This window comes from Lontra canadensis, unplaced genomic scaffold (genome assembly GCF_010015895.1).
Source record: "Lontra canadensis isolate GAN:19392208 unplaced genomic scaffold, GSC_riverotter_1.0 scaffold38, whole genome shotgun sequence".
In the NCBI taxonomy this organism is placed as follows: domain Eukaryota; kingdom Metazoa; phylum Chordata; class Mammalia; order Carnivora; family Mustelidae; genus Lontra; species Lontra canadensis.
The window spans coordinates 11,889,018-11,913,430 of NW_022631032.1; the positions used below are offsets into that span (position 1 = coordinate 11,889,018).

Sequence of the window (24,413 nt, forward strand, 5' to 3'; positions counted from 1 at the left end):
TCATTGAATAAAGGAGAGAAAATAGATCTTTCCTAGAAGTTTATAACCATGAGCAGGCTTTCATGTAGGTTTCCACTCTAAATTGATACTACTTCAGTGGTCCATTAAAAAATTTAAAAAGCAAGTAAAGATTTTGATTTAAAATATTCTGTATTGATGATATCTCACAATGTTTACATATCCTCATCTTAACAAAACAGAGGCTGTTTAACCAGTAAAAAAAGGTTAATACATTATAGAACCAACAGCATGATATGGAGCATTCTTTCTTTGCTGATTAATAATTTGAGGATTTCTCTGCCTTTAGAAAGTAATTGGGGTTTTTATTTATTTTCAGTTAGAGCAACAGTAATGTATTGGTTAGCCTCCTGGTTTTTATATTCTGTTGACAGTTTCAATCTTGAAACACAAAAATCAAAGTTCACCTTTTATTAGTAACTAAAGTCACTTTAAAGTTTATTACAGTTTTGTGTTTTTTAAATGTTGCTTAATATGGTAAAATTAAAGGATATTGAATATATAGAAGTTAAAATTTGATAGCAAGAGTTTATATATTACACATAATTACTTTTATTTTGATTTTTTCGTCTGGTTGATTTTGCTATTCCTTTTTTTTTCTGAGATCATTTAGGTTATCTGAGCTATTTGTTTTTTGGCTGAATATTGATTCTTTCATTTATTAAATTTGGAATGTATCCATGCCCCCCAAATTAGCATAATTAATTAATTCCTCTATTAAATTTAATTTTAATTTTGTTCTTTGCAATTATATTCCATAATTGGAGTGAGAATCTCTATTCTTGAATCTACTTCTTTGAATATTTTCTATATTTTTAGCCCTCTTATAGTAGAATTATTTTGAAATTTCTTAGCTTTCTGTTTAATTTTGGTCTGACTCATTCTTCTAATAAAAGATACCTTCATTTTTTATCATTTCTCATAATGCAGATTTCATAGTTGTCCTTGCCACACTGGCAGTGCAGCTTTTGTGGTTAACACTGATTTTCTTTATGCCAGAAAATGCAGCATCTTTTAAATGCCCTCTTATTCAGTTGATGTCTGTATAAAGTTTTGTGTGCATTTATATCATATGTGAAATTCTTCTTACTAAAGTGTCTCAAATTATTACTTCTCATTTTGGAGTTGTTGGTAATTTTTTTTAACCAAAGTATATTCAATAATCATCATGTGCTAGTTACATCTGTCATTGAAAAGTGGTTCTCTAAGTGATAATCTTGAAAAGCATGAATCTGAAGACTCAAGCAAACTTGAAAAATTTCTCATTGCTAAGGTTTCTCCTTTTAAAACATTTATTTTAATGACTCTCTATATAAAATTACTAGATCAGTAATTGCCAAACTTTCTGATCCTTATGTGATACGGATATCTTTGAAAATTTAAGATCCATATGCATAAGCTTTGTATGCATTTAATCTATATTATTCCTGTCCCCCCGGTTAAGATATCAACTTCCTAACTGTAGTTCCAGCCACATCATTAGCTTTTTGTATAAATAACCTTAAGGCAAGTCACTTGAATAATTTTAAAACAGATAAGGTATGTCAAAGCATTTTATCTATTGTGAAATATATTCCAGATATTAATAACAACTAAAATACCCACTTATCTATGTCAGGTTACTTATTTCTAAAATCGAAAGTTGTATTGGGCCAATCATTTCTACCTCTAAAATTCTTCAATCTGCTAAGGTTAATAACTGCTATAACTGCATGTATGTGGATAGATACACGAGAATCTTAACTCTGTAGGTTAACTCTGGGAAAGAGATTCTTCGGGAGCAAGTATAAGAAGGAGAGAAATTCATTTTTGCTTTATACCTTTTGATACTGTCTGAGGGGGTGTTTTTGTTGATGATATCTAACAGTAATAATAATTTCATCACAAAAATTTCAAAAATAACTTGATTCTCCCATCCTACTCTTAGGTTTTGACTTACCACACATAACTCAGAGTTGTTGAGCTTGGATGAATATTAGAAAAAAGCCTAGTGTGTCCTGTATCTTATTTGCTGTAGCAGTATTATTCTCTTGTTTATAAATGTGATATTAAAGCTATAAGGAAATTTGGGAGTGATTTGATGAGACCTGTTTGTTTTAGATAAGGCCTAGAAGGGGACATTGTTGTTAATATTACCTTGTTAGTATTTTACATTTTGTAAATCACTTTAATTAAATGCTTTAACTTAATTAAAGCTTCCTCATAATTCTATGGATGTTATGATAATCCCATTGTACAGAAAAGGAACCTGATACTTAGAAACATTGGAATATGATTAAGATCTGAAACTTAAGAGCGCTAGTCTTTTGAATCTCATTCTAGTTTTTCTGTTAACACTTTTTGAATTCTTCCATTATTAAGTTTTTAATACAGCTAGTTCTAGAGAGTTTTTAACACAGCTAGTTCTAGAGAGTTTTGTTGTTGTTTTTAAACAAAATTCCTAAAGGCACATTGGTTGACTCCTTGCTGAATACAAGCTAACAATGTCTGTTAATCAGTTGTGTACTGACAAATTATGTAAGTTATGTCACAAGTCAGGTTTTTTTCATCATTCGGTATCCCCAATGGGATACGTTTAATGAGAAGTTACTGTGGTTTTAAATACCTCAGTTTGTAAGGCCAGTGAGTTACAGTTGAAGTATATAGAGGACTTTAGTAATGCACTCTATCCTTTGTTTCCTTTTATTTTCTGAAAATTAAATTTAATACAGTAGCCTCCTGGGGTCTATATATTTAACGTGAGTAATATTCAGCATTTAGAGACAACTTGAGAGTGTTCTTAATGAATTATTTTTTATTTTTGTTGTTGAACAATTAATATGTTAATGTGAAATGAACCATTTTGCTAGTGAGGAATTAGCTAACCACTGTTTTTCTCTGATACTCACTATTATATTTATAGAAATTCATTTAAATCTCTGAGGAGTCACTTACATTTTTAACTAATAAATTATACTTCTTAGTTTTGGGTGTAAAATATAGATTGGTTTTCATAAATTCAGGCTCTCTTACTTGAGCACTTGTTCATTGTAAAAAATATATAAATAATATTTCTGAATCTTACCACCTGTGGATTAACTACTGTTAACATTCTGGTATATTTTTGTGCAGTACTTTTTCTAACTTATTTCAGTCTCATCACAGTATATTTACAGTTTACAAAATTTTGTGTATCATCTTCAATCAACATGTCCTTCAGTTACTAAGACCTATTGGTAGATAGTATTTTTAATGTATGCATGATAGTCCATTGTATAGATATACCATAATTTCTTTTACTACTCTCATCTCTTGGATATTTAGGTTGTTTAAACATGTTAATAAATAAAAGTAATGCCATGATGGGCATTTGGGTGCAAATCTTGTTCTGTATTACATTGTTTCATCTCATGTTATATTCTTAGAAATGGAACTGCTGGGTCAAAGATGGTACATACTTTTAAGGCTTGATATATATTGCCAAATTGCTTTTAGAGAGTACTTTCTAAAATTTATTTTTCTTCTCTTTTGTCATGAACACTGTCATTCAGAAAGTTATGAATGGTAGTTATATTTGGTTTAAATTCGAGTTATAATTAACACAACAGTGAAAACTTTCATAAAATAAAATATATGAAAAGACTATATCAAGAACAGGATTAGATCTTTATTTGAATTGGAAGTGCATTGGGTTTTACCAATGGGTATTTCCTCTGTTCCCCCTAATTTCCAGAGTTGAAGCTCTTTGGCAGTCACACAGGTCATGCTCAGTATACTTTGTTTCGGTGCCCCCTAGTGCTGGTCCTGTAGAAGCAGCCTTCAGTTTCTCTTCTCTAACAGAAAACATCCTTCTTCCTTCAGCTCCTTCTGGACATATACAAAGACATTTAAAGAGCCAGGTAAATAAGAGTTAGGGATAATATAATGCCCCTATTGCCGGTTTTGGCCTGGGGAGCTAGAATTTAACCTCAATATTTTTTTTTCCTCCTAGGAGGAGCTGTCCTAATCTCTATAATCTTAAAATTGTAGCTCTCTGCCTTACCCTGCATGTTCCTATTGTAGATAGCAGTAGGGAGGGCCTGGGTCAAACATCTCTGCCTTCTGGACCCTGGCCCTATTCCTAGTCTTCTAAGTTAAAATCAACATCCCTTGGGTGCAATTCATACAAGTACCTCATACAAATATCTCAATTATTATTGAGGTATTTAGCTGCAAAATTTATTCCTCCATTACCGTCTTGACTAAAGGGTCTCCTCTGAAAATTCCAACTTGTTTACTTACAAAAAGACTGAGGAAAGAAAGAGTTACAATGAAGATGGGACTGATGGTGGCCAAACCCAGTGAAGAGATATGTATAACCTTACTATTCTTCATAAAAATGTACATTTTTAGAAGTGTACTAGAAATAGATTCAAATGTGTAAAAGTCTACAGGCTTCTTTCTACACCTGTTTCTTTTCTCTTCCCTTCCCAGTCCTTTAGAATAACAATGAATAAGAAAGAGAGATAGCTCACTTGGGACCTTGCCCCAAATTCCTGTAGTAACAAAATACAGATAGTACCTCTCCATCTGCAGATTTAACTGCTTTGTAGGGGAAGGGAGTGGTGCCAAGAGCAGGAAATAATAGTTGTCCTCTAGGAACAAATTTTTAGTAGTGTATAACCATTTTACTTTATCTTTTTCTTCTTGAATGTTTCCCCCTACCTTTTATTTCCTGAGAATTCTATCCTGAGTAACTATCCAGTTAATTTAAAGCCCTTCCTTTTGATTGTTCATGACTTCAGAGTCATTCTTTGATAGCTGTGTTTCTATTAATACCATGTCCTATCTCAAGTGCCTGATTGGTTGGTCTAGGAAAGTTAGGGGAGAAAGAGCCAGGTCTTGTTTAAATCCATTTCTTGTTCAGGCCACAGAATATTCCTTAAAAAAAAAAAAAAAAAAAAAAATCTGGAATACTGAAGTAGATGGCTGTTTATACCAAATTCTAAGCTTCTCCAAAATTTTATCTAATCCTGACATTCTAAAAACCTCTGAAAACCAAAAGTTAAATATGTTCAACTTAGAAAAGAACTTAGAAGTCATGAGTCATTAAGAATTGCATGTTGTGGGGCGCCTGGGTGGCTCAGTGGGTTAAGCCTCTGCCTTCGACTCAGGTCTTGATCTCAGGGTCCTGGCATCGAGCCCCACATCGGGCACTCACATCAGGCTCTCTGCTCAGGAGGGAGCCTACTTCCCCCTCTTGCTCTTCCTACTTGTGATCTCTCTCTCTCTCACTCTCTGTCAAATAAATAAAATCTTAAAAAAAAAAAAAAAGAATTGCATGTTGTTTGCAACTCTATCCTGGGATTCCAATTTTAAAAATTGCTGTCTGGTTGGGAACGACAGAATATGGCTTCTTCAGCTTTACTAGCCTATTTGGATGCTGTTTTTACTTACCCAGGGATAGTGGTCTTTAAAGGACTCACTGAAACTCCTGAACATATTTAATAATTTATGATATTAAAAAATAAGCCAGGACTGAGAAAATCTATTCTAAGGAACAATTATTATAATTTAAGAGTGTGTTTAAACTGAGTTTATCAGAGGTCTAAAGCAACAGTAAGAATATTTAAACAAACATAACACTTCCCACTTTCTAGTACAGAAATTGGAGACTTGCCTCACCATAATTAATGATAAAAGTTTACTTTCTTGTCCATTTATTTAAATAGGAAATGGGTGGTCCATATTGTACTTAATATTCTCTGATATCATAATGCTTTTTCCTTCCTAAACTAGGTTTTTTGTTTAAAAAAATTTTTTCCAGCAGCTATTGTAAAAATCACTAGGTATTTGTTAAATGAATTCTTCTTACAGACCCAATTTATAAATATAAGAAGCTCATAGCTAATAAATAGGGTGTATTTCCCAACATTTTTTGTGTTGGAGCATGATCTTTGGAGTTAAATCTAAGTTCAGATTTTGTTGCCATTTTTTTACCACGAATGGCAAAGATAAGCAAGTTACTTCTTCTTTGGAAGAACTTCAGTTTCCTAATGTATATGTGTTATTTACTGTTAGATAAGGTTTTGAAGAAGATTGAATTGAAGGAAATGTTTTAGCAGGCCACAACTGTTGTTTTGATAGCATTAAATTACAGTCCTAGTCTGTGCTTTCCTAATCTTCCCTTTCCAAACCAAGAATTGATACTAAATGAATTGTTATCTAAGGCTGTGGGAGTGTGTAAACATGCTCAGTAGCTAGTGTAGGTTTGAGAAAGAGCCTGGTAGATTTTTGTTCTCCATCTGTATCTTGGAATAGTTCGGGAATTCAGGTCTCTCAGTTTGATCCTAACAGGCATTACTTTTCCCCTGCCCCTCAGACTCCTCCTCTAACTTCCTTCATCTTTGTACACTATAGGAAATACGTCAGATGCTTTGGAACTATAGTGGGCAGTTTAAGGGTTCCTGGATCATAAGTAGATTTAGTCTGAGGCAAAGGTATGAGTCAGCAGATGGGGATTCAAACTCAAAGCAACAACATTGAAAACTAGGTATTACGTTTGGGGTTTAAATATTCAGTAGTTATTTTAATGTGTATTCACAAAAGTGGCACACCCTCTCTCCACCCCCAAAAGAGAAGCTAGTAGCAGCAATTCATACAAGAAAGCAATATTAAAGGTATTACATAGGATTTACCCCATCACAGTGGTGATGCTTTTTACTACGTCTTTTGCTCACTGATGTGTCCCAAGTAAATGAATTTAGTTCCATTTGTTTTTATCATATTTAATGTGGACAGTGACTTAGTTGGGCTGAAAAATAATGTAATGAGCCTCATTATATGTTAGTAATCGTGCTGAAAACAGGTAAAATAACACAGTTTATGCTCCAAAGAGCTGTATAGCCCAGTATAGCCCATGAGCCAAATTTGGCCTGACCTCTGTTTTTATAATAAAGTATTAATGAAACAGCCATGCTCATTCATTTATGTACTATCTAGGGCTCTTTTATACTACAGTGACAAAGTAGTTGGGACAGAGACTGTATGACCCATGAAGCCTAAAATATTACTGTCTGACCCTTTACGCAAAAAGTTTGCTAATCCCTGGCCTCACAAGGTAGCCACCAGCTCTTGTTACCAGACTTTGTCAGTAATTCTATTTATCTATTCTGGGTAACTAGTTTTGTGCCCTTTCTTTATCATGAATATTGATCACTAATTCATCACAGGCTTTATTTTCATATTCTGACACCTTTGACCTAGTCTTGGTCCTTATTTTACAACTTTTCTGTTCTATTCCTCCCCATTCTTAAAATGTGTATTTGTCAGATAATGTTGGACTAGTTTTATGTGTGTACTATTAGTTTTTCTATGGCTTCAGTCTCCGACTGTGATTATCTTAATGGTATTTCATAGTTGTAGATAAAAAGACAGCTAAATTTTGGTCTTTCTCTAGACACGTAATATTGTGGTACATAATAAAAATGTACAAAGATGAAGTTAAAGGAGAAGTCAGCGGTACAGGGGGAAAATAGTGACTGTTATGACCAACTTGACTTACCTCATCACTCCAAAATACAGATAGAGCACAAAATCTGCCATGCTGTATCTCAGACCTACACTAGATACATATATGTGTGTGTGTGTAGGAACTAAACTCTGACCTTTCTTCATTGATTATAGTCATATTGAGATTCTTGGTTCTTAAGGGGCAGTTTACACTTAAGATCTGTTTTTCTTCTCAAGATGTTAGAGTGAGTCAACTTTGAGCCTTTGTGCCTTTTGAGAAAACTTCTATGTGGCTTATATGATAAATTCACCATCTTAATTATGCCAGCCTTATTCAGGGTTTTTCATTGTGAGATTTTGCCATCCAGTTGTAAAACATCTTAATTCCTTGAAATTCTTGGTTTCAGTAGATCTACCAGAAAGAAAAAAACAGAAAAAGCAAAAAACTTTGGCCAATCTAGTGAAACAACTTCCAAAATGGATACAAAAGAATCTAGCCCCAAGATATTATAACTTAAATCTTGGGAAAATCTTACCACCTGACCCATTGAAATTCCTTTCCACAGCTACCTGGGAAAAGTGTTCATGATATCAAGCTGCTTTCTGAAAAGAAGAGAAAACACTGGTTTCATTTAGGAAAAAGCATTTGAAAAGAAGTACCATATAGTTAGTTCATATATAGCTTGTACTTGCCTAAGAGAGAATAGTAAATTACTTTTTTTTTTTCAGTCTGTGTCTTTAGTTCTCACCTCTACAATTTAGGTACTCTGGCTAGAAAGGGGATTTATAAGTAAAATAAGTATTTAGAGTTGTAGAGGTTCTCCCTAAACATTCTAGTTTCTTAAAATTGCAGTCTGGATAATCGGCATACCTTGTTCTTGGCTTGTGTCCAGTGGGTTAACGAGCTTTTTTGTTTATATATATATATATAAACAAAATTTTTGTATATATATTATTTATATATATAAATAATATATATTTATTTATATTATTATATAATATACTTTAATATTATAATAATATATTATGTAACAATATAATATATTGTTACATAATACTATATTAATTATATATATATTTGAGTAATTTGAGTTTCAAATTTCTTATTTCATAATGTCTGTTTCCTCAACATATTAATTTTCTCACTTCGTAGAAAAGAGTCATTATAGCAAAATGGTTAAGAGCACAGACTAGAGGCAAACTGCTTTGGTCTTTGGGGCTGCATTTAACATCTCTGTGCCTATTTCTTTGTATGTAAAAATGGGAGAGTGATAATAATATCAGTACCCATCACGGTTATGAGGATTAGTTAATTCACAAAAAACTTAGAGTAGTGCTTGGTACATAGTAAGTGCCAGCAGATGTTAACTTTATTTTAATTGAATTCTAGCCCAGAAAAAAAGCTACATATAAAAATGTTCCTTTTTATTCAGTGTACATTAAGCATATTTAATTTTTTTCATAATTACTACAGCTATTACAGCAGGAGAGGTTTTTCATTCCAGAATATACAGAATGTAACAAGTTTTCTCAAATTTTAAAATAACCAGTGGTTTATATTTTAAAGGAGTTCAGGTAAATGTACTAACTTTTAGTGGTTTAAACTAAGCTCTTGTTATTGGCCCTGTTTAAAATGTTTTTATATTTCTTTTTCTTTTTATCATTTTGAGTATCATCTGTTACTGTTTTTCAAAGGACATTAAGAATAAAGCCCACTCTATGAAGCTTACCTTAATACTGGGTTTTAAACTTGCAAACCCCGAGCCTCTTTTAAATTTTTGATTTAACATCCGGAAAATTTCTGAAGATATTTACTACCCTGAATCCCAATAATGGCTGCCTGCCTTAACTTGAGCACAATCAGAGTCTTGGGAATCATGATGCCAGCTATTTAAATCAAATGAAATATAGTAAGATGCCCACAAAATGAAGTGGGAAATTGAAGAGTGAATAAAAGTACTGTATTCTGAAATCCACAAGAACCTAAATTCTGTTCCTGGTTGTTTAAAGGGATTTATCATGTAAGATTAGTTAAAATATATAGTATCTCTGCCCATTTACCTAAACCTTTTGGTATTTATGTTTCTTTTAATGGAATCTAATTGACTACAATAAAACTTTCTTGAGCACTCAAATAATATTTAAATTGCATCCAAATCTAATCCAAACTTTACTGCTAAAGGCCTTTAGCTTCTATTTTCTTGATTACTTCCCGTTTCCAGTTCCTTCTTAAAATAGTTCTGATTAGTCATCAGTAGGTTGCTTACTTAGTTGCAATGTTCAGTTTACAACTCTTCAAATGAATTGGCAAGTTGTCATTTTTTATCTGCTTTATGATTGACCCTTAAAGGAATACTTTGTGTCAACTCCAAAGATAGCTGGTTCCCTAGACTGCTTCTTTGCACACTAACTGAGAAATTTAAGGACATAAAGGATCATTAATACCTCCTAGCATCATTTTTTTTTTAAAACTCCGTTCATAGTTTGACAAAATGAATACATGACACATTTGACCCTAGAATTGTAGTATCATCTGTATAATTTATACTGGCATTTCATTCAGTAAATATTAATTAAACACCTGCCGTGTGCCAAACACTATTCTAGGTACTAGCAAGGGAACAGTGAACATTCATCCTTTGAATACTTAGAAGGTTTACCAGTTAGCACCTATCTGTTCTCATCTGAGTATCTAGGAGTTAATTCAAGAGAATCACAGAATGCCATAGAACCTCATAGTTCAGATTCAGTTACAGATTTTTAAACACTGTAATCCTGAGACATAAAATTAATTTTCTAAGGTCACACTGCTGGTCAGTATCCTGGCTTGCTCTTTGTTTTTTGTTCAATTATTGATTCAACAAAATTCTCTAAATTTTTCTGTTAAAAAGATCAGTAGGGGTGCCCGGGTAGACTCAGTCAGTTAAGCATCTGCCATCATGATTCTGGGGTCCTGGGATCAGCGGGCATCAGCCTCTCTGCTTAGTGAGGAGTCTATTCTTCCTTCTCCATCAGCCCGCCCCCCAGCTCATGTTCACTCTGTCTCACACTCTCAGATAAATAAAATCTTAAGAAAAAAAAGATCAAAAAAAGACCACCCCCCTCCCCAAAATCCTCCATCAATCTCAAAAGACTCTCTAGCAGTCATCCTATTTTTTTGACTCTTGGTAAACTTTTTTGAGAGTTGCCTTCTTCTTTTTCTTCCTTTGAAACCACCGCCGTCTGATTCAGCCCTTTTAATTCCTCTAAAAGTGTTCTCCCCACGGTCACTCACAACCTTACCATTGCTTTAAATGGGATAGTTTTTTTTTTTTTCCTAATTTTTTTTAGCTTGTCTTTTCTCTTGTGACATTTGTGAATTGTTCAATTACTACATCCATTTTTAAAATTTTTTTCCTTAACATTTTTTAATGTTTTCTTTCCAGAAGATGACGTATTCTTCTGGTTTTTATTCCTACTCAGACCATTTCTTAGACTTCTTCACATGCTCTTCTTTCTTAGCCATCCGTTATATATTAGTGTTCCCCAAGATACTTTTGTCCCCCTTATTTGCATATCTTCCTTGAGTAATCTCATTTACTTCCATCTCTTCTGTTGCCATCTAAATGCCGAGGATTCCCAGATATTTATTCCTACTCAAATTTTTTGCCATGGGCTTTGAACTCCTGTATTGAACTGCCTCTACACATCTCTAGTAGGATATTTTTCAGGGATCTCAGATCATCATCTCCAAAATTGAACTGTTGTTAGCATTTTTGTATGTGTTAACTATTTCAGTGACTTACACCATCATACATCTAGTAGGTGACTACCTAAAAACTTAAGGATGAATCAACAGCCCCCATTCTGATTAGTTTGTAAATTTTTTCCTGCTGCTTTAATTTCTCTTCAGTCTCTTCACATCTTTATTGCCAACATTTTATTTTCAGGCCCTCATTCTAAATTATTCCTGTGACCTTTGTTTATATGTAAGGAAACATAGAATAATGATTAAGAACATGGACTTTAGAGTCAGAAGAGTCAGATAACCCCATATTTGGATCTTTACTTTATCACTTAGAATGTATGGGTCTTCTGAAGTTCAGTTTCCTCATCCGTGGAAAAGGAATATTAACACTTCATACAATGGTTGTGAAATTTAAATTTATGGCTCTTAGAACACAGTACTGGGTACATAATAAGCATTCAGCAGAAGATTATATTTACCATTAACTAGCCTCCCTATTCCACATCATTCTCCATCTGCTTAGAATATGATTCTTGAAAACAAAATTTTAGCACCTTTCTGATAAAAATTCTTCTGCAGTAGTTCCTTATTGCCGTTAGGTTAATATCCAGATGATTTAACATCGAATTTTAAATGATCTTCCATTTAAATGGAAATGTATCCTGTTTTCCTTTTCAGCTTTCTCTCTTGCTCTCTCCTCCCTATTTGTGCCCCAGGTGCAGTAAGTTAACAGTCTCTCAAAAGCACGATCTGGCTTTTGAACATTTCATGCCCTCTGGGTACCTTTTCCTATAGCTAGATAATTTTTAGCTGTTCAAAACTCAACTTACATGTTATCTTTTTGGGACCTCTTCTGTGGCTACTTTTGACTCTGGATTAAGCTTTCCCACATAGTACTCCTTACATTCTGTTGCAGCTGCCTGTTCTCTTGTCTATTTCCCCTAATGTATAATTAATCTTTGAAATTAGAGAAGATCAAAGAATGTTGAGTTTTGGTTATTAGATGTTCATCTGCAGGAACAATAAAGTTTTCAAGACAGTGTTTTTACTGTTCTGCACAAAATGAGCTTATTCTTTCTTCCAAATACTACACTCGTGTTAGTAAAAGGAAATGTGCATACTTTTTTAACTTTATCTTTATTTGGGATGTGAAGATCCCAGAAAGGAGTAAGTGTTGTCATCAGTAAAAAAAAAAAAAGTAGCTTCGAGAACTTTAATAAAGTACTTTTTAAAAGTGATTTCTACATCGTCAGCCTTTGCTAATTTGATAACTCTTAAGTACTATCTTAAATATCAGTGTAATACTGAATTATCTTCATGTGTCTTCCTCATTATGACCTCTGATCTCAGACAGTCCTGGTTTCAAACGCTTGCTAATAATGACTACTTCTGATCGATATAAATAATAAATTATGTAGCAGTATGCCCTCAAACCAGTACCTGACACATTTAGGTGCTTGATAAATTTAAATTTCCTTTTATACTTTTCAGATGTTTCACAATGAATGTTATGTGGCCATCTAATTAAATCCTGTTTACTCAATTTTAAAAAGGCTATCCTATTCTGAAGGTCCCTCCAGCTCAGCTCTCTCTGCTACAGTTAGTTAATACAAAAAAAATTTGAACACTTGATTACTCTGATTGGCCAAATTCCCTGCTAGGATGTTAACTCTTTGAGGGCATAGACACAGTCTTAAAATTATTTTTCTTCCCTTGACATTTTACAGAGTGCTGAGAATATGGGAGAAATTCAGTACATATTTGTTGCTTAATTGATCTTTTTCGGTGTGCTGCTGTGCTCCCTCACCTTATTACCAACAAGCATTTATTTAGGAAGATTAATAATATCAACCCAAGTAAACCAAATTTATAAAGGAAAATATATTGGAGGAAATCATACTGAGCATTCCATAGCTAAATAGAATTGAGTGTTTGGAATTACCAGTTTTGCTGCCCCTTCCATTAGGATAACTAGGAAATAACTATATAATTTGGTTCTCAAAAGTAAGTTTGGTTTTATGAATTTCCTTAACAATAAGCCAGTTGTCTATTTTCCACTTATTTTTTCTTTTGCATTAGTGTTCTGTGATATTTTAATTCATGTTTACAAATTTGAATGTGTCTTACAGGAGGATTTGTTGGTATTGAGGAAAACAGTGAAATCCTTCTTGGCTGTTTGCCAGCAATGCCTATCTAATGTTAATACTCCAGTGAAGGAACAGGTAAGAAATTATCAGTTAAGAGCTCTCAATAAAAAATTACTAAATACATTGAAGAACAGTGAGATTCTGAGGTAATTTTTTATGGCAGTTCTTAGCATACAGATCAATCCTCAACATTTATGGAACGTGGGACAAGAGTACAGATATCTGAATATATAATATAACAGAGCAAGCTAACTAACTTGTTACAGGTCTTTTACCTAGACAAATACACTGCCATAATGACCTGGTTCCATAATTCCTGATTCCTAAGAATTCTGTCCTAAAACTGGGAGGGTTGGAGAGCTGGCCTGTGGTCCAACCTCTTCTTATTACACCAGGAAGAACTTTTCACACACACGTGTATAAACACTCCAGCCCATATGTCCAAACTCTTGTCAGTGTTATACCCTCAAACATCCGTCCTGGGACCTAGGAGTATGCACACAGGTGATATGCCTAGGGAGGAGCCAGTGCAGCCTTTTGCAGCAGAATCAGTTTTCTTAGGGCAAGGAATCCTTGAGTCACTGCATAGTCCCTGAATAGTAGGGGTGCAAGTGGGTATATCACATTGGTTCAACAGACTGTCCTCACTCCTTGGGTTGGGGCAGCATAGTCCAAGGCAATACCATTTCCATGAAGTGATTTTATAAACTATTTATTTCTATTATTCTATTGGGAATAGGTACTTTATTTAGGTACTTACCTAAAAGTACTATATACTAGTACTATATAAAAGTACCTATATAAAACAGGGTCCTTTTTTCCATACTGGTTTTTTTTTTATAATCATAATGTTGGACTAGAAAGTATCTAATTAGTCTAGTTAAAGAATACTGTAGTACTTATTACCCTCTGCTCTCTCTTTTTACAAGTAGGTTGTCACAGTTGTCTATTAAAATTATCAGCACCTAACTTAAAATGGGAACAGAGATGGTCTTCCCTAAACCTTACTCACTAAACCTTCTGAACCCCATCAGTGCTGTCTAAAAGTACCTGGCTCAGGACATTTAAACCATATTAAACCAAACCAATTCACTGTTTCTGCATAATCACTGTTGATACCTGAAACTGTGTCCTCAATAAAAAATATATATATTTCCCCCTGGATTCCCTTTATGCTCCCCTTTTCAAGTGGCTCTTTCTAAATATATTTAGGTAATTCATGATTGTGTAGTCAGAGCATGAACTGCCATGATTCTTGCTGGAGGTAGATGGCCAAGTATATAGCCATCTCCAAATGCATACCAAAATTGTGTTTTCCCATAGAAATCAATATTTAGAAGAGGGTAAGTGAATTGTTTTGAGTTACCAGAGGCCTCAGTTATCCCACAACAAGATCATTCAGTTACAGTAAACTGCTGACACAGGATTATTTCATACTATCCATTAAATAGGACAAATTTGACAACATTAACTATTATACTTTCTCTTTAGGGAAATGTATTGAAGGTTCCCTTATGTGATTAAATTTGTTGGCAAGCTTTCAGATACTGATTTTTATGTGAATGGTCTTAAATTCAATTTTAAATCTATTGTTAGAGGGTTTTTTTTTTTTGCATTAAATTTTTTAAAGAAGAATCCTAAATAGTAGCTTTAAGGTTTAGAGTACTGCATTGTAATTTGTTGGATAATACAGTTTGTGTTAAGATAAGCAATATATAGTTGATTTCTAAACTCTGTCATAATTTATTATACTAATTTCATATTTCCAGAATTGGCTTTAAGTCTTTTTTTTTTTTAAGTTAAGTCAAAATCTCTTAATTGTTTTGGATTAATACGGCCAAGTAAAAGAAATAGATTATATTTAGGGGGAAAAAGTCTTAAATGGGACTAGTTAATGAAGAAAAGTAATTTCATTAAGTTTGGAAATTAAAACTAAGTAATTTAAATTTAAATATTCAATTTGTGTCATGGTATTGTTATTAAAGTGCATTTAATTTAGTATGTTTACATTAACATTGATCCGTAACTGTAGTTATTACTGTAACTGTAGTTATTACTGATGAATTCCCTCTGCATTGCAGGCATTCATGTTACTCTGTGATCTTCTGATGATATTTAGCCACCAGTTAATGACAGGTGGCAGGGAAGGCCTTCAGCCTTTGGTGTTTAATCCAGATACTGGACTCCAATCTGAACTCCTCAGTTTTGTGATGGATCATGTTTTCATTGACCAAGATGAGGAGAACCAGAGCATGGGTATTTGTAGCTACTATCTTGTCAATATTGATGTTTTTTATTCTTTTTTAAGACTTTATGTATTTATTTGAGAGGGAGAGAGAGAGAGAGCATGAATGGGGCAGAAGGTGTAGAGGGAGAGAGAGGGAGAAGCAGGCTCCCCACTTAGCAGAGAGTCCGACACAGGGCTCAGTCCCAGGATCCTGGAATCCTGACTTGAACTGAAGGCAGATGATTAATTAACTGAGCCACACAGGCACCCCAGTGTTGATCTTTTATTTACCAACCCCAAAATATATTAGGAAATAATTCAGATTCAGTCCTAAAAAGTAGTAGGATTTTTTAAAACAGTTATGAAGTACCTGGGTACTCAGTTGGCTAAGTGTCTGACTCTTGATTTTGGCTCTGGTCATGATCCCAGGGTCGTGAGATGGAGCAGCAAGTTGGACTCCATGCTGGAACCCGCTTAAGATTCTCTCTCCCAGCTGCCCTTCCTCCCATTTTCACATGCTCTCTCTCTCTCAAAATAAAAATAAAAAGAATTAATACATTCATGTAGTTTAGAAACCAACAAGAAGAAGAATGTACACAGTGACATCTCCCTCCTTTAGAATAATACCATAGAGGTCTTTCCCTAGCACTACATATAGAGTTTCTTTATTCTTTGCCAACAGATACAATGTATTTCATTGTTTATAGCTCATTTTATATTATCCATCTCCTATTGATATTTGGCTCATTACCAATCTTCTGTTACAAATTTTGCTATAATAAATAATTGTGTACATTTGTCATTTCCCACATGTATAAAATATATATGTAGGATGGATGTGTTTCTAATTGAACTATGTCCAAGTTCACAATTTTTCTAAAGGAAAGCCCCAAGTTCCTTTCTATTCCTGAATTGTCATCATGTACTACTTACATTAACAAAATGTTATACTATAAGATACTAAGTGTTAAAAGACTGTTAACAAACCTCACCAGTTAGGGTGCCTCAGTGGCTCAGTCAGTTAAGCCTCTACCCTCCACTCAGGTTGGGATCGAGCCCTGTACAGGGAACCTACTTCTCCCTCTCCTCCTCACTTGTGCTCTCTCTCACTATCTCTGTTGATATCTTTCTCTCTCTCTCTCAAATAAATAGAATCTTTAAAAAAACCCTGACCAGGCAAAATTGTGCTCAGCCTGCATAATGATAATGTGTAACAGAATTAGACCAATATAAATAATTGTAATAAGTGATAGGTTATTTGTGAAATAGATGATTTAAGGTCTGTAGCATATCTGATCTGTGGATCTATTTGGTGCTGTTAAAGCGGGTTTTTTTTACTTAACAGAACATTTTAGAAAATACTAAATTGTAAAATAAAGTCTCTGTTTAGCGTCCATTTTAATCCCAGGAGATAAAATTTACTTACTGTTTCTCTTAAGCAAAAAGATTTCCAACTTCTCAAAGCATTGATGCTTCACAGCAGGACCAGTTAGCAAAAAGGGAAGAGAGAAGTTGAGTAAGTTCTTCCATGGAAAAAAAAAAAAAAAAAAAAAAAAAAAAATATATATATATATATATATATATATATATACACACACACATACACGTGTGTGTATATGTGTACATACACATATATATACACTTGTATGTGTATATATATTATACATATATATAAATAAAAATAAATATAAAACAGATATGTGTATATATATATAGATATATATGTGTGTATATATATACACATATATAGATAGATAGATACACACATATATATATGAAAAGAAAGAACACTTCCTTACTAAGGGCAGGCAAAAACCTGAGAGAGTCAGTACAGAGCCTAAAACAAATGTGTCAACATCTGAAGCCTTGTGAAGAAATTTTTTCTAGGATTAAAAAAAAGACAAGCCAGTGGAGACTGAGATTTAAAAAATTGAGGAAGAAATACTACTTGTTTTGAAAGTATTCAAAAGCAAGCTTTGTTTTAAGAATTGTGTATGTGTAGAGGTGCCTGGGTGACTCAGTCAGTTAAGTGTCCGGCTCTTGATTTCAGCTTAGGTCTTGATCTCAGGATCATGAGTTAAAGCCCCATGTTGGACTCCACACAGGGCATGGAGCCTACATTTAAAAAGAAAATGTATATGAGCATAAAGAGTTTGCAAAATATATTTAATGCTGATAATGTTACCATTTTTAAGATGAGCACTGAAACCTAACATCTCCATATATTTCCATTTCTCCCTATATATTTCTTTCTAAAAGAAGGCTTTTCCCTATGTCTTAAAAATTTCCAGAAATTTCTTCTCTGTTGAAATATAGCTAATAGGATATAAAAAATATTGAAATGAGAAGAGATGGCATTTTTAAGGTAAACAGGAGTATTATGACAGAAATACCAGAAAAAAACTTATGTATGATTTGCTTATCTTACCCAATCTTTGCTATGACAGTTTCCTAAAGGTAGGAACCTTGGTAACTACTAAACATTTAATAAGTATATGACTAAATATAGCACCCTAAAGTAATCAGTGTTATTAATAGTTTTTATCTTACCTAAAATTGAATATTATTTATAAAGTTATAAGTTGATATTTAATTATACAGATTGTCTACATTGTTTTACCTTGGATAAAGGGTCAAAGTTCATAACCAATTTATTTTCTGTGGTAGAGGGTGATGAAGAAGATGAAGCTAATAAAATTGAGGCCTTACATAAAAGAAGGAATCTACTTGCTGCCTTCAGCAAACTTATCATTTATGATATTGTTGACATGCATGCAGCTGCAGACATCTTTAAACACTACATGAAGGTATAGTTTCATAGTCTTATTTTTCTCTATCTAAATGGCAGAGAAATTTGCACTGAAAAATGAAAAGACAACAGAAGCTAAACTGCCAGGTAACTGTGTATTATTGATAATGTTTCTGATATTTGAGATTTCTTTCCTTTATAGAATTATAAGCTTTTTGTCACTCTGTACCATTGTATTAACCCCATAAAGTAAGAGTTCTCACGTTATTGAAAGAACACCTTATTTTCATGTGATTTATAGACTCTTTTGATTGACATGGAAGAAACCTAATCTCTCTTCCTTATGACATCTCTTTAAGACATTTTTGTAAGTATGCCTGCTGTGTACTATGCCACCTGCCAGGCACTGAAGTTACAAATATCTTTTAAATTCCTGCTCTTGGTGCAGTTGGTTAAGTGTCCAAATCTTAGTTTTGGCTCAGGTCATGATCTCTTAGGTCCTGGGGTCAAGCCCTGCGCTTGGCAGGGAATCTGCTCAAAGATTCTCTCCCTCTGCCCCTCCCCCTACTTATGCACTCTCTCAAATAAATACATCTTTAATAAATAATATTCTTGCTCTAAAGTAGTCTAAAGCTGAAAACTGTCAATTAGACAATTGCACTATATAATATAATAGAGGTATGTATAGGGGTTCCTGGAAATATATGAAACAGACACCCAACTCTAAAGAAATATGAGGGTTAATGGAAGCTGCATAGTAGTGACTTCTGGACTAAGATGATAAACATAAATTAATAAGCGAAGAAATAGCAGGAGGACTTGGGGGCAGATTGAACTTGATGTACAGAGACACAAAAGAATGAATTCTTTGGGGGAAATGCAAGTAATTTGATGTAACAACATAGATTGCTTATGAGAATAGAGCCAGAGGTAAGATTTAAAGAAGGTATCACTAGTAATTATATGCTGTGAGAAACGTGGATTTTTTTCCTGAGGGAGGTAAGGAGATTTTGAAGGGTTTAAACCATTCTTTATATGGCAGGATTTGATAGGTACTCCCCTTTCTGGCTGTTTACTCTGCTTTCCTTAAGCTCCATTGTGTTTCTGACCTTCTAAAAAAGCAGTGCTCAGAAGCCTTTATGACAGACATACTTCTCAGTTTGTGTGTTTTACCTTGTTCTCCTGTCAGAGATAGTGTTTTGTTTTGCCGATGTTCAGAATATTATGTGTGCCATTGATCCACTTGTGTCTTTATCCATGTTTAGTTATGATCCAATTCTAGTTATGACATGGTAACTATTTTGCTAAACAACTGCAGTGTGAGTACTGTGCTATAGTCAAGAGATTTAAATAAAACATGATTTCTATACTAAGGAGCTTATAGTTTAATAAACTAAAATGCCAGCATAATATGTAGCATGGTAATAGTGGTTGTCTGTGTTCTGTGCCATTTATATTTGAGACACTGTTCTAAGGCTTTTACATATGTTTGTTGATTAAAGTAATCCTCTGAGCTAGGAAATACATCATTTACAGATAAGGTAATTAAGGCTCAGAGAAGTTAAGTAACTTTAAAAGGTCATAGAACTCTTGGAAGTAGCAAAAACTGGAATTTGATTCTAGGTTTGTCTAGCTTCAAAGCTTAGCTCTTCGCATTAGATTATAAAGCCTCAGCATGATTATTGTAGTGATAGATGTATCAATTACAAAGCAAACATGGAATAGAAAGAGAGACTTAGTGACAGGAACCCAAGACGGCTTCCTAAAGTAATGTCTAAAGACAGTTTGAATAGATGAATATGAGCCTTCCATGGTTTTTTCCTTTTCACCTCTTAACAGTACTGTATTGGTTTTAAGAAATGAGCCTTAACCAAAACTTGCTATCATCCTTAGCAATTTTTGCACCTTTGCTCATTCTAAGCTTTAATTTTTTTTGAGAATATTTTAATAGTTACTTGCTACTCTTTATTAAATACCTCAGTTATGTGGCTTTTTGCCCCAGTTCCCTATGTAACTATTACAAATATGAATTCATTGGAGATCTGCTTATTGAACCACTTTAGTATATTAATATATCTTTCTCTTTTTTTCATCACATATCATGGAAGCATGAAATTCCAATTGCTATGCTCATAATACTCACTTCTTCACATAGGTCATAGGTTTTTAGGCATTAGCTTAGAAATAACATCCAAATTTAGTGGTTTTAAATTTAGCGGTTCTCACAAGGAAAATTCTTGAAATGCTGTGTCCAAAAAACTTGAATTATTAAAGAAGTCAATGTTTTTGTTTTTTTATATTACAATAGGAAAGTATAAACATGTTGGGGGAGCAGGGAATGTCCTAGTACAAAAGTACTAAATGAAAGGTCTATTACCCTCATCTTCCCTTCCCCCTTATTTAGGCCCACTCCCCAGAGGTAAGCGATTTTAACTGTTTTGGTTTTAGTTCTTTGTGAAGTTTCTGCCAAAGTTCTGTTTCTTGATTTGTCACCTTTTAAGTGGTGTCTATTACAAAGAATAAGGAATTTCATTTACCTGTGTCACTTCATCTCCTAGAATTTCCAGTTTTTAATTAACACTAGTTATTTCATAATCTTAAATGTGTATTCCTTTATCTTTAGAAAATATCTTTTATCTCTCATTATGTTTAAGATGAAGAAATTAAACTCTCTTAAACTCCCTTTTCCATTTCTTTTACCAGTCCACAGTTTGTCTCATGAAATTTCAGTAACTTTAAAGCTATGTTTTCTCTTTCTCACAGTATTACAATGACTATGGTGATATTATTAAGGAAACACTGAGTAAAACCAGGCAGATTGATAAAATTCAGTGTGCCAAGACCCTCATTCTCAGTTTGCAGCAGGTAAGAAATCTGAAAGCAAAGAGATAAAGAGTAGAATTAAAGTTATTGAACTTTTATGTGCTAAGTATGTACTAGGTATATCATTCCTCATTTAAACTAGGTCACTGTATCAGTACATTAGTATGGATACTTTCTGATACAAAGACATGCTGTATGACTTCTCTTTTAGAAAATAATCTTATAGTTCACATTTCAAATAGATGAAATCCTAAGGTGATCTACTCTTGGACCAGATGAAATGCCAAACAGACATTTAAAAAGTAATCATTTAAAAAGAAAAATATGAAGATATATTTTTTAAAAATTTAATGAAGACAGGGCTAGAATAGTACTCAAATAAGAAAATAAGTGAAAGAAAATATGGCGGCACCTGGGTGGTTCAACTGGTTAAGCAGCTGTCTTCAGCTCAGGTCATGATCCCAGTGTTCTGGGATCACGTCTCCTGTAAGGCTTCCTGCTCAGTGTGGAGTCAGCTTCACCCTCTCCCTCCCACAGCTCATGCGCTCTCTCTCTCTCTCTCTCTCTCACTCTCAAATAAATATTTTTTTAAAGTCACATTTTATATATATATGCATTCTGAATTGATAAATGCTTACTGAATGCTGAGATTTCAGGGGGTGAGTGGGGCTGTAGGTATGTGTATATAAACTTAAATACAGGGGCGCCTGGGTGGCTCAGTGGGTTAAAGCCTCTGCCTTCAGCTCAGGTCATGATCCCAGGGTCCTGGGATCGAGCCCCGCATCGGGCTCTCTGCTCACTGGGGAGCCTGCTTCCTCCTCTCTCTCTCTGCCTGTCTCTCTGCCTACTTGTGATCTCTCTCTGTCAAGTAAATGAATAAAATCTTAAAAAAAAATAAAAATAAACAAAAAATAAACTTAAATACATTTATACATCAACCAGCATCCTAAACAAAGTTTAAACAAATGACAGGTTCAGGGAAATATTTTCAACCATACATAACAAATCCTACAATCAGTAACAAAGATAAATCCCATAGAAAAGTGAATAAGCCACTTTTCAGAAGAGGAAATCTAAAAAACCAACAAGATATGAAAAGAGGCTTAATTTCATTAATAATTAATGAAGTACCAATTGAAACAAAGAAGTGTTTATCACTGATGGGCAGATTAGCATGAATTTAAATGATGGTTAATACCAATGATTGATAAAGCTGTGGAGAAAAAGGCCCCTTATAAAAGAAATTGTGTTGCCTTCTTGAAATACAATTTTGCAGGATATTTCAAAATTGAAGAAAGATATTTTAAAAGTCACTATTTTTGCTGCTAGGTATCTACATTGGTACATGCAGGTACACACAAAGATATTTATGTAAAAGATGTTTATTGCAGCAAGTCTGTAATACTGAAAAATTGAAGATCGTCTAATTATCCCATCAGCAGAGGAATGGTTAAAGTGTGCGACTCTGAAGTAGCTAAAAGATTTTTAAGACAAAATATTAAGTGAAAAATAGCAAGTTTCAGAGAAAGGGCACCCTCTTACACTGTTGGTGGGAATACAAACTGGTGCAGCCACTCTGGAAAACAATATGGAGGTTCCTCAAGAAGTTAAAAATAGAACTACTCTATGATCCAGCAATTGTACTAGTAGGTATTTTACCCAAAGGATACAAAAACACTGATTCAAAGGGATACATGTACCCCAGTATTTATATTCTGTATATTAAATGTTATTATCAACAATCAGATTATTGAAAGAACCCAAATATCCATCACTGATGAATGGATAAATATGTGATGTGTGGGAGGAATATTATTCAGCTTAAAAAAGAATGAAATATTACCATTTGCAAGGATGTAAATGGAGCTAGAGATTATTATGCTAAGTGAAATAAGTCAGAAAAAGACAAATACCATATGATTTCTCTCATATGTGGAATTTAAGGAAAAAAAGATGAACATAGAGGGAGAAAAAGGAAAAAGTGGGGCAAACCAGAAAATGGACTCTTAACAATAGAGAACAAATAGCGTTACTGGAGGGGAGATGGCAGGGGGATAGGCTAAACAGGTAATGGGTATTAAGGAAGGCACTTGTGATGAACACTGGATGTTTTAGGTACGTGATGAATCACTAAATTCTGTAACTAATACTAAATTACACTCTACATTAACTACCTGCAATTTAAATAAAAACTTGAGAAAGAAAAAAAGAAAAATAGCAAGTTTCAGGACAAACTACATAGTATAGTGTCATTTATGTTAAAAGTTTTCTATATGTAATACATTAATGTGTCTAACCTGGTCTAGAAAACCTTGAAACTTTAATATTGATTATCTTTGGAGAGAAGAATGATATTCAGTGGGAAAGAGGAAGGAGAACTTTTATTTTTATATTCCTTGAATTTTGCACAGAGATATATTTGTATTTAAGCGTAAGTTTTAAAATTTAAGGCAATTGTGTATAACCATCTCTGAAAACATTTTGAAGGTCAAGAATTTATAAATAATTACGTGTGGATACATTTTAAAAATGTTCAGAAGAACTGCTGTTTCTAGTTATGGCACTGTAAGTAGTTCAAACCAATGTGTTGCTGAAGATAAAGAAAAGTAAAAAGATGAACAACAAAATTTATTGAAGTGATATAAGTGCTATTTCAGTGGGATGGTATGATAAGCGTGAACTGAGAGATGGGTGAGGAAGTGAAGAAAATAAATGTAAACAATACTATTCTGGATCTTTGCCAAAAAGGAGAATCAAAACAATGTATTGATAGCTGGCATAGAAGATTGAGTTAAGAAGTTAATGGCTTTTGTATTTTGGGGTTTTAAGATGCATATATCTTAACTATTGTTAAGGATGCAGTACAGAGTGGTAAGTGTAGGAGCAAAATTGCTAAATAGGTAAAGTGGAGTGAGATCTCTAGTACATAAGGAGGGAGTGGCTTTAGATGAAAGCCTGGACTATTCATTTCTCATAATAAGAAGGAAGATAGATGTGTATGATAAATTTAAGTTTCTAACCTTGGTGGTAGAATAATGATAGCTTTTATATTCTTTAGTACTTCAGGTTTATTTGGTTGTTGTTTTGATACAACATATGTAATATATATGTAATTTATAAAAGCCCTCTATCCAGCTTAAGAACTTTATTGTATATTTTGTTGTTGGGTGGTATCACCCCATATATCCAAATGTCTTCTTTTACTTAATGTTCTTCTCTAAGGTATAGTAAGTGAAAAAAACAAAGTTCTGA

General features: G+C 33.6%; 1 protein-coding gene across 3 annotated transcripts in view; it reads left to right on the plus strand.

Annotated features, from left to right (window-relative positions):
- STAG1 (stromal antigen 1) overlaps positions 1–24,413 on the plus strand; it is a 425,489-nt gene that overhangs the window by 375,092 nt on the left and 25,984 nt on the right. For all 3 annotated transcript variants that reach the window (XM_032869634.1, XM_032869636.1, XM_032869635.1), the window contains 4 exons: positions 13,345–13,437; positions 15,444–15,618; positions 18,257–18,396; positions 21,102–21,203. In XM_032869634.1, the coding sequence (XP_032725525.1) occupies positions 13,345–13,437; positions 15,444–15,618; positions 18,257–18,396; positions 21,102–21,203 (510 nt within the window). The remainder of the gene's footprint in view (positions 1–13,344; positions 13,438–15,443; positions 15,619–18,256; positions 18,397–21,101; positions 21,204–24,413) is intronic.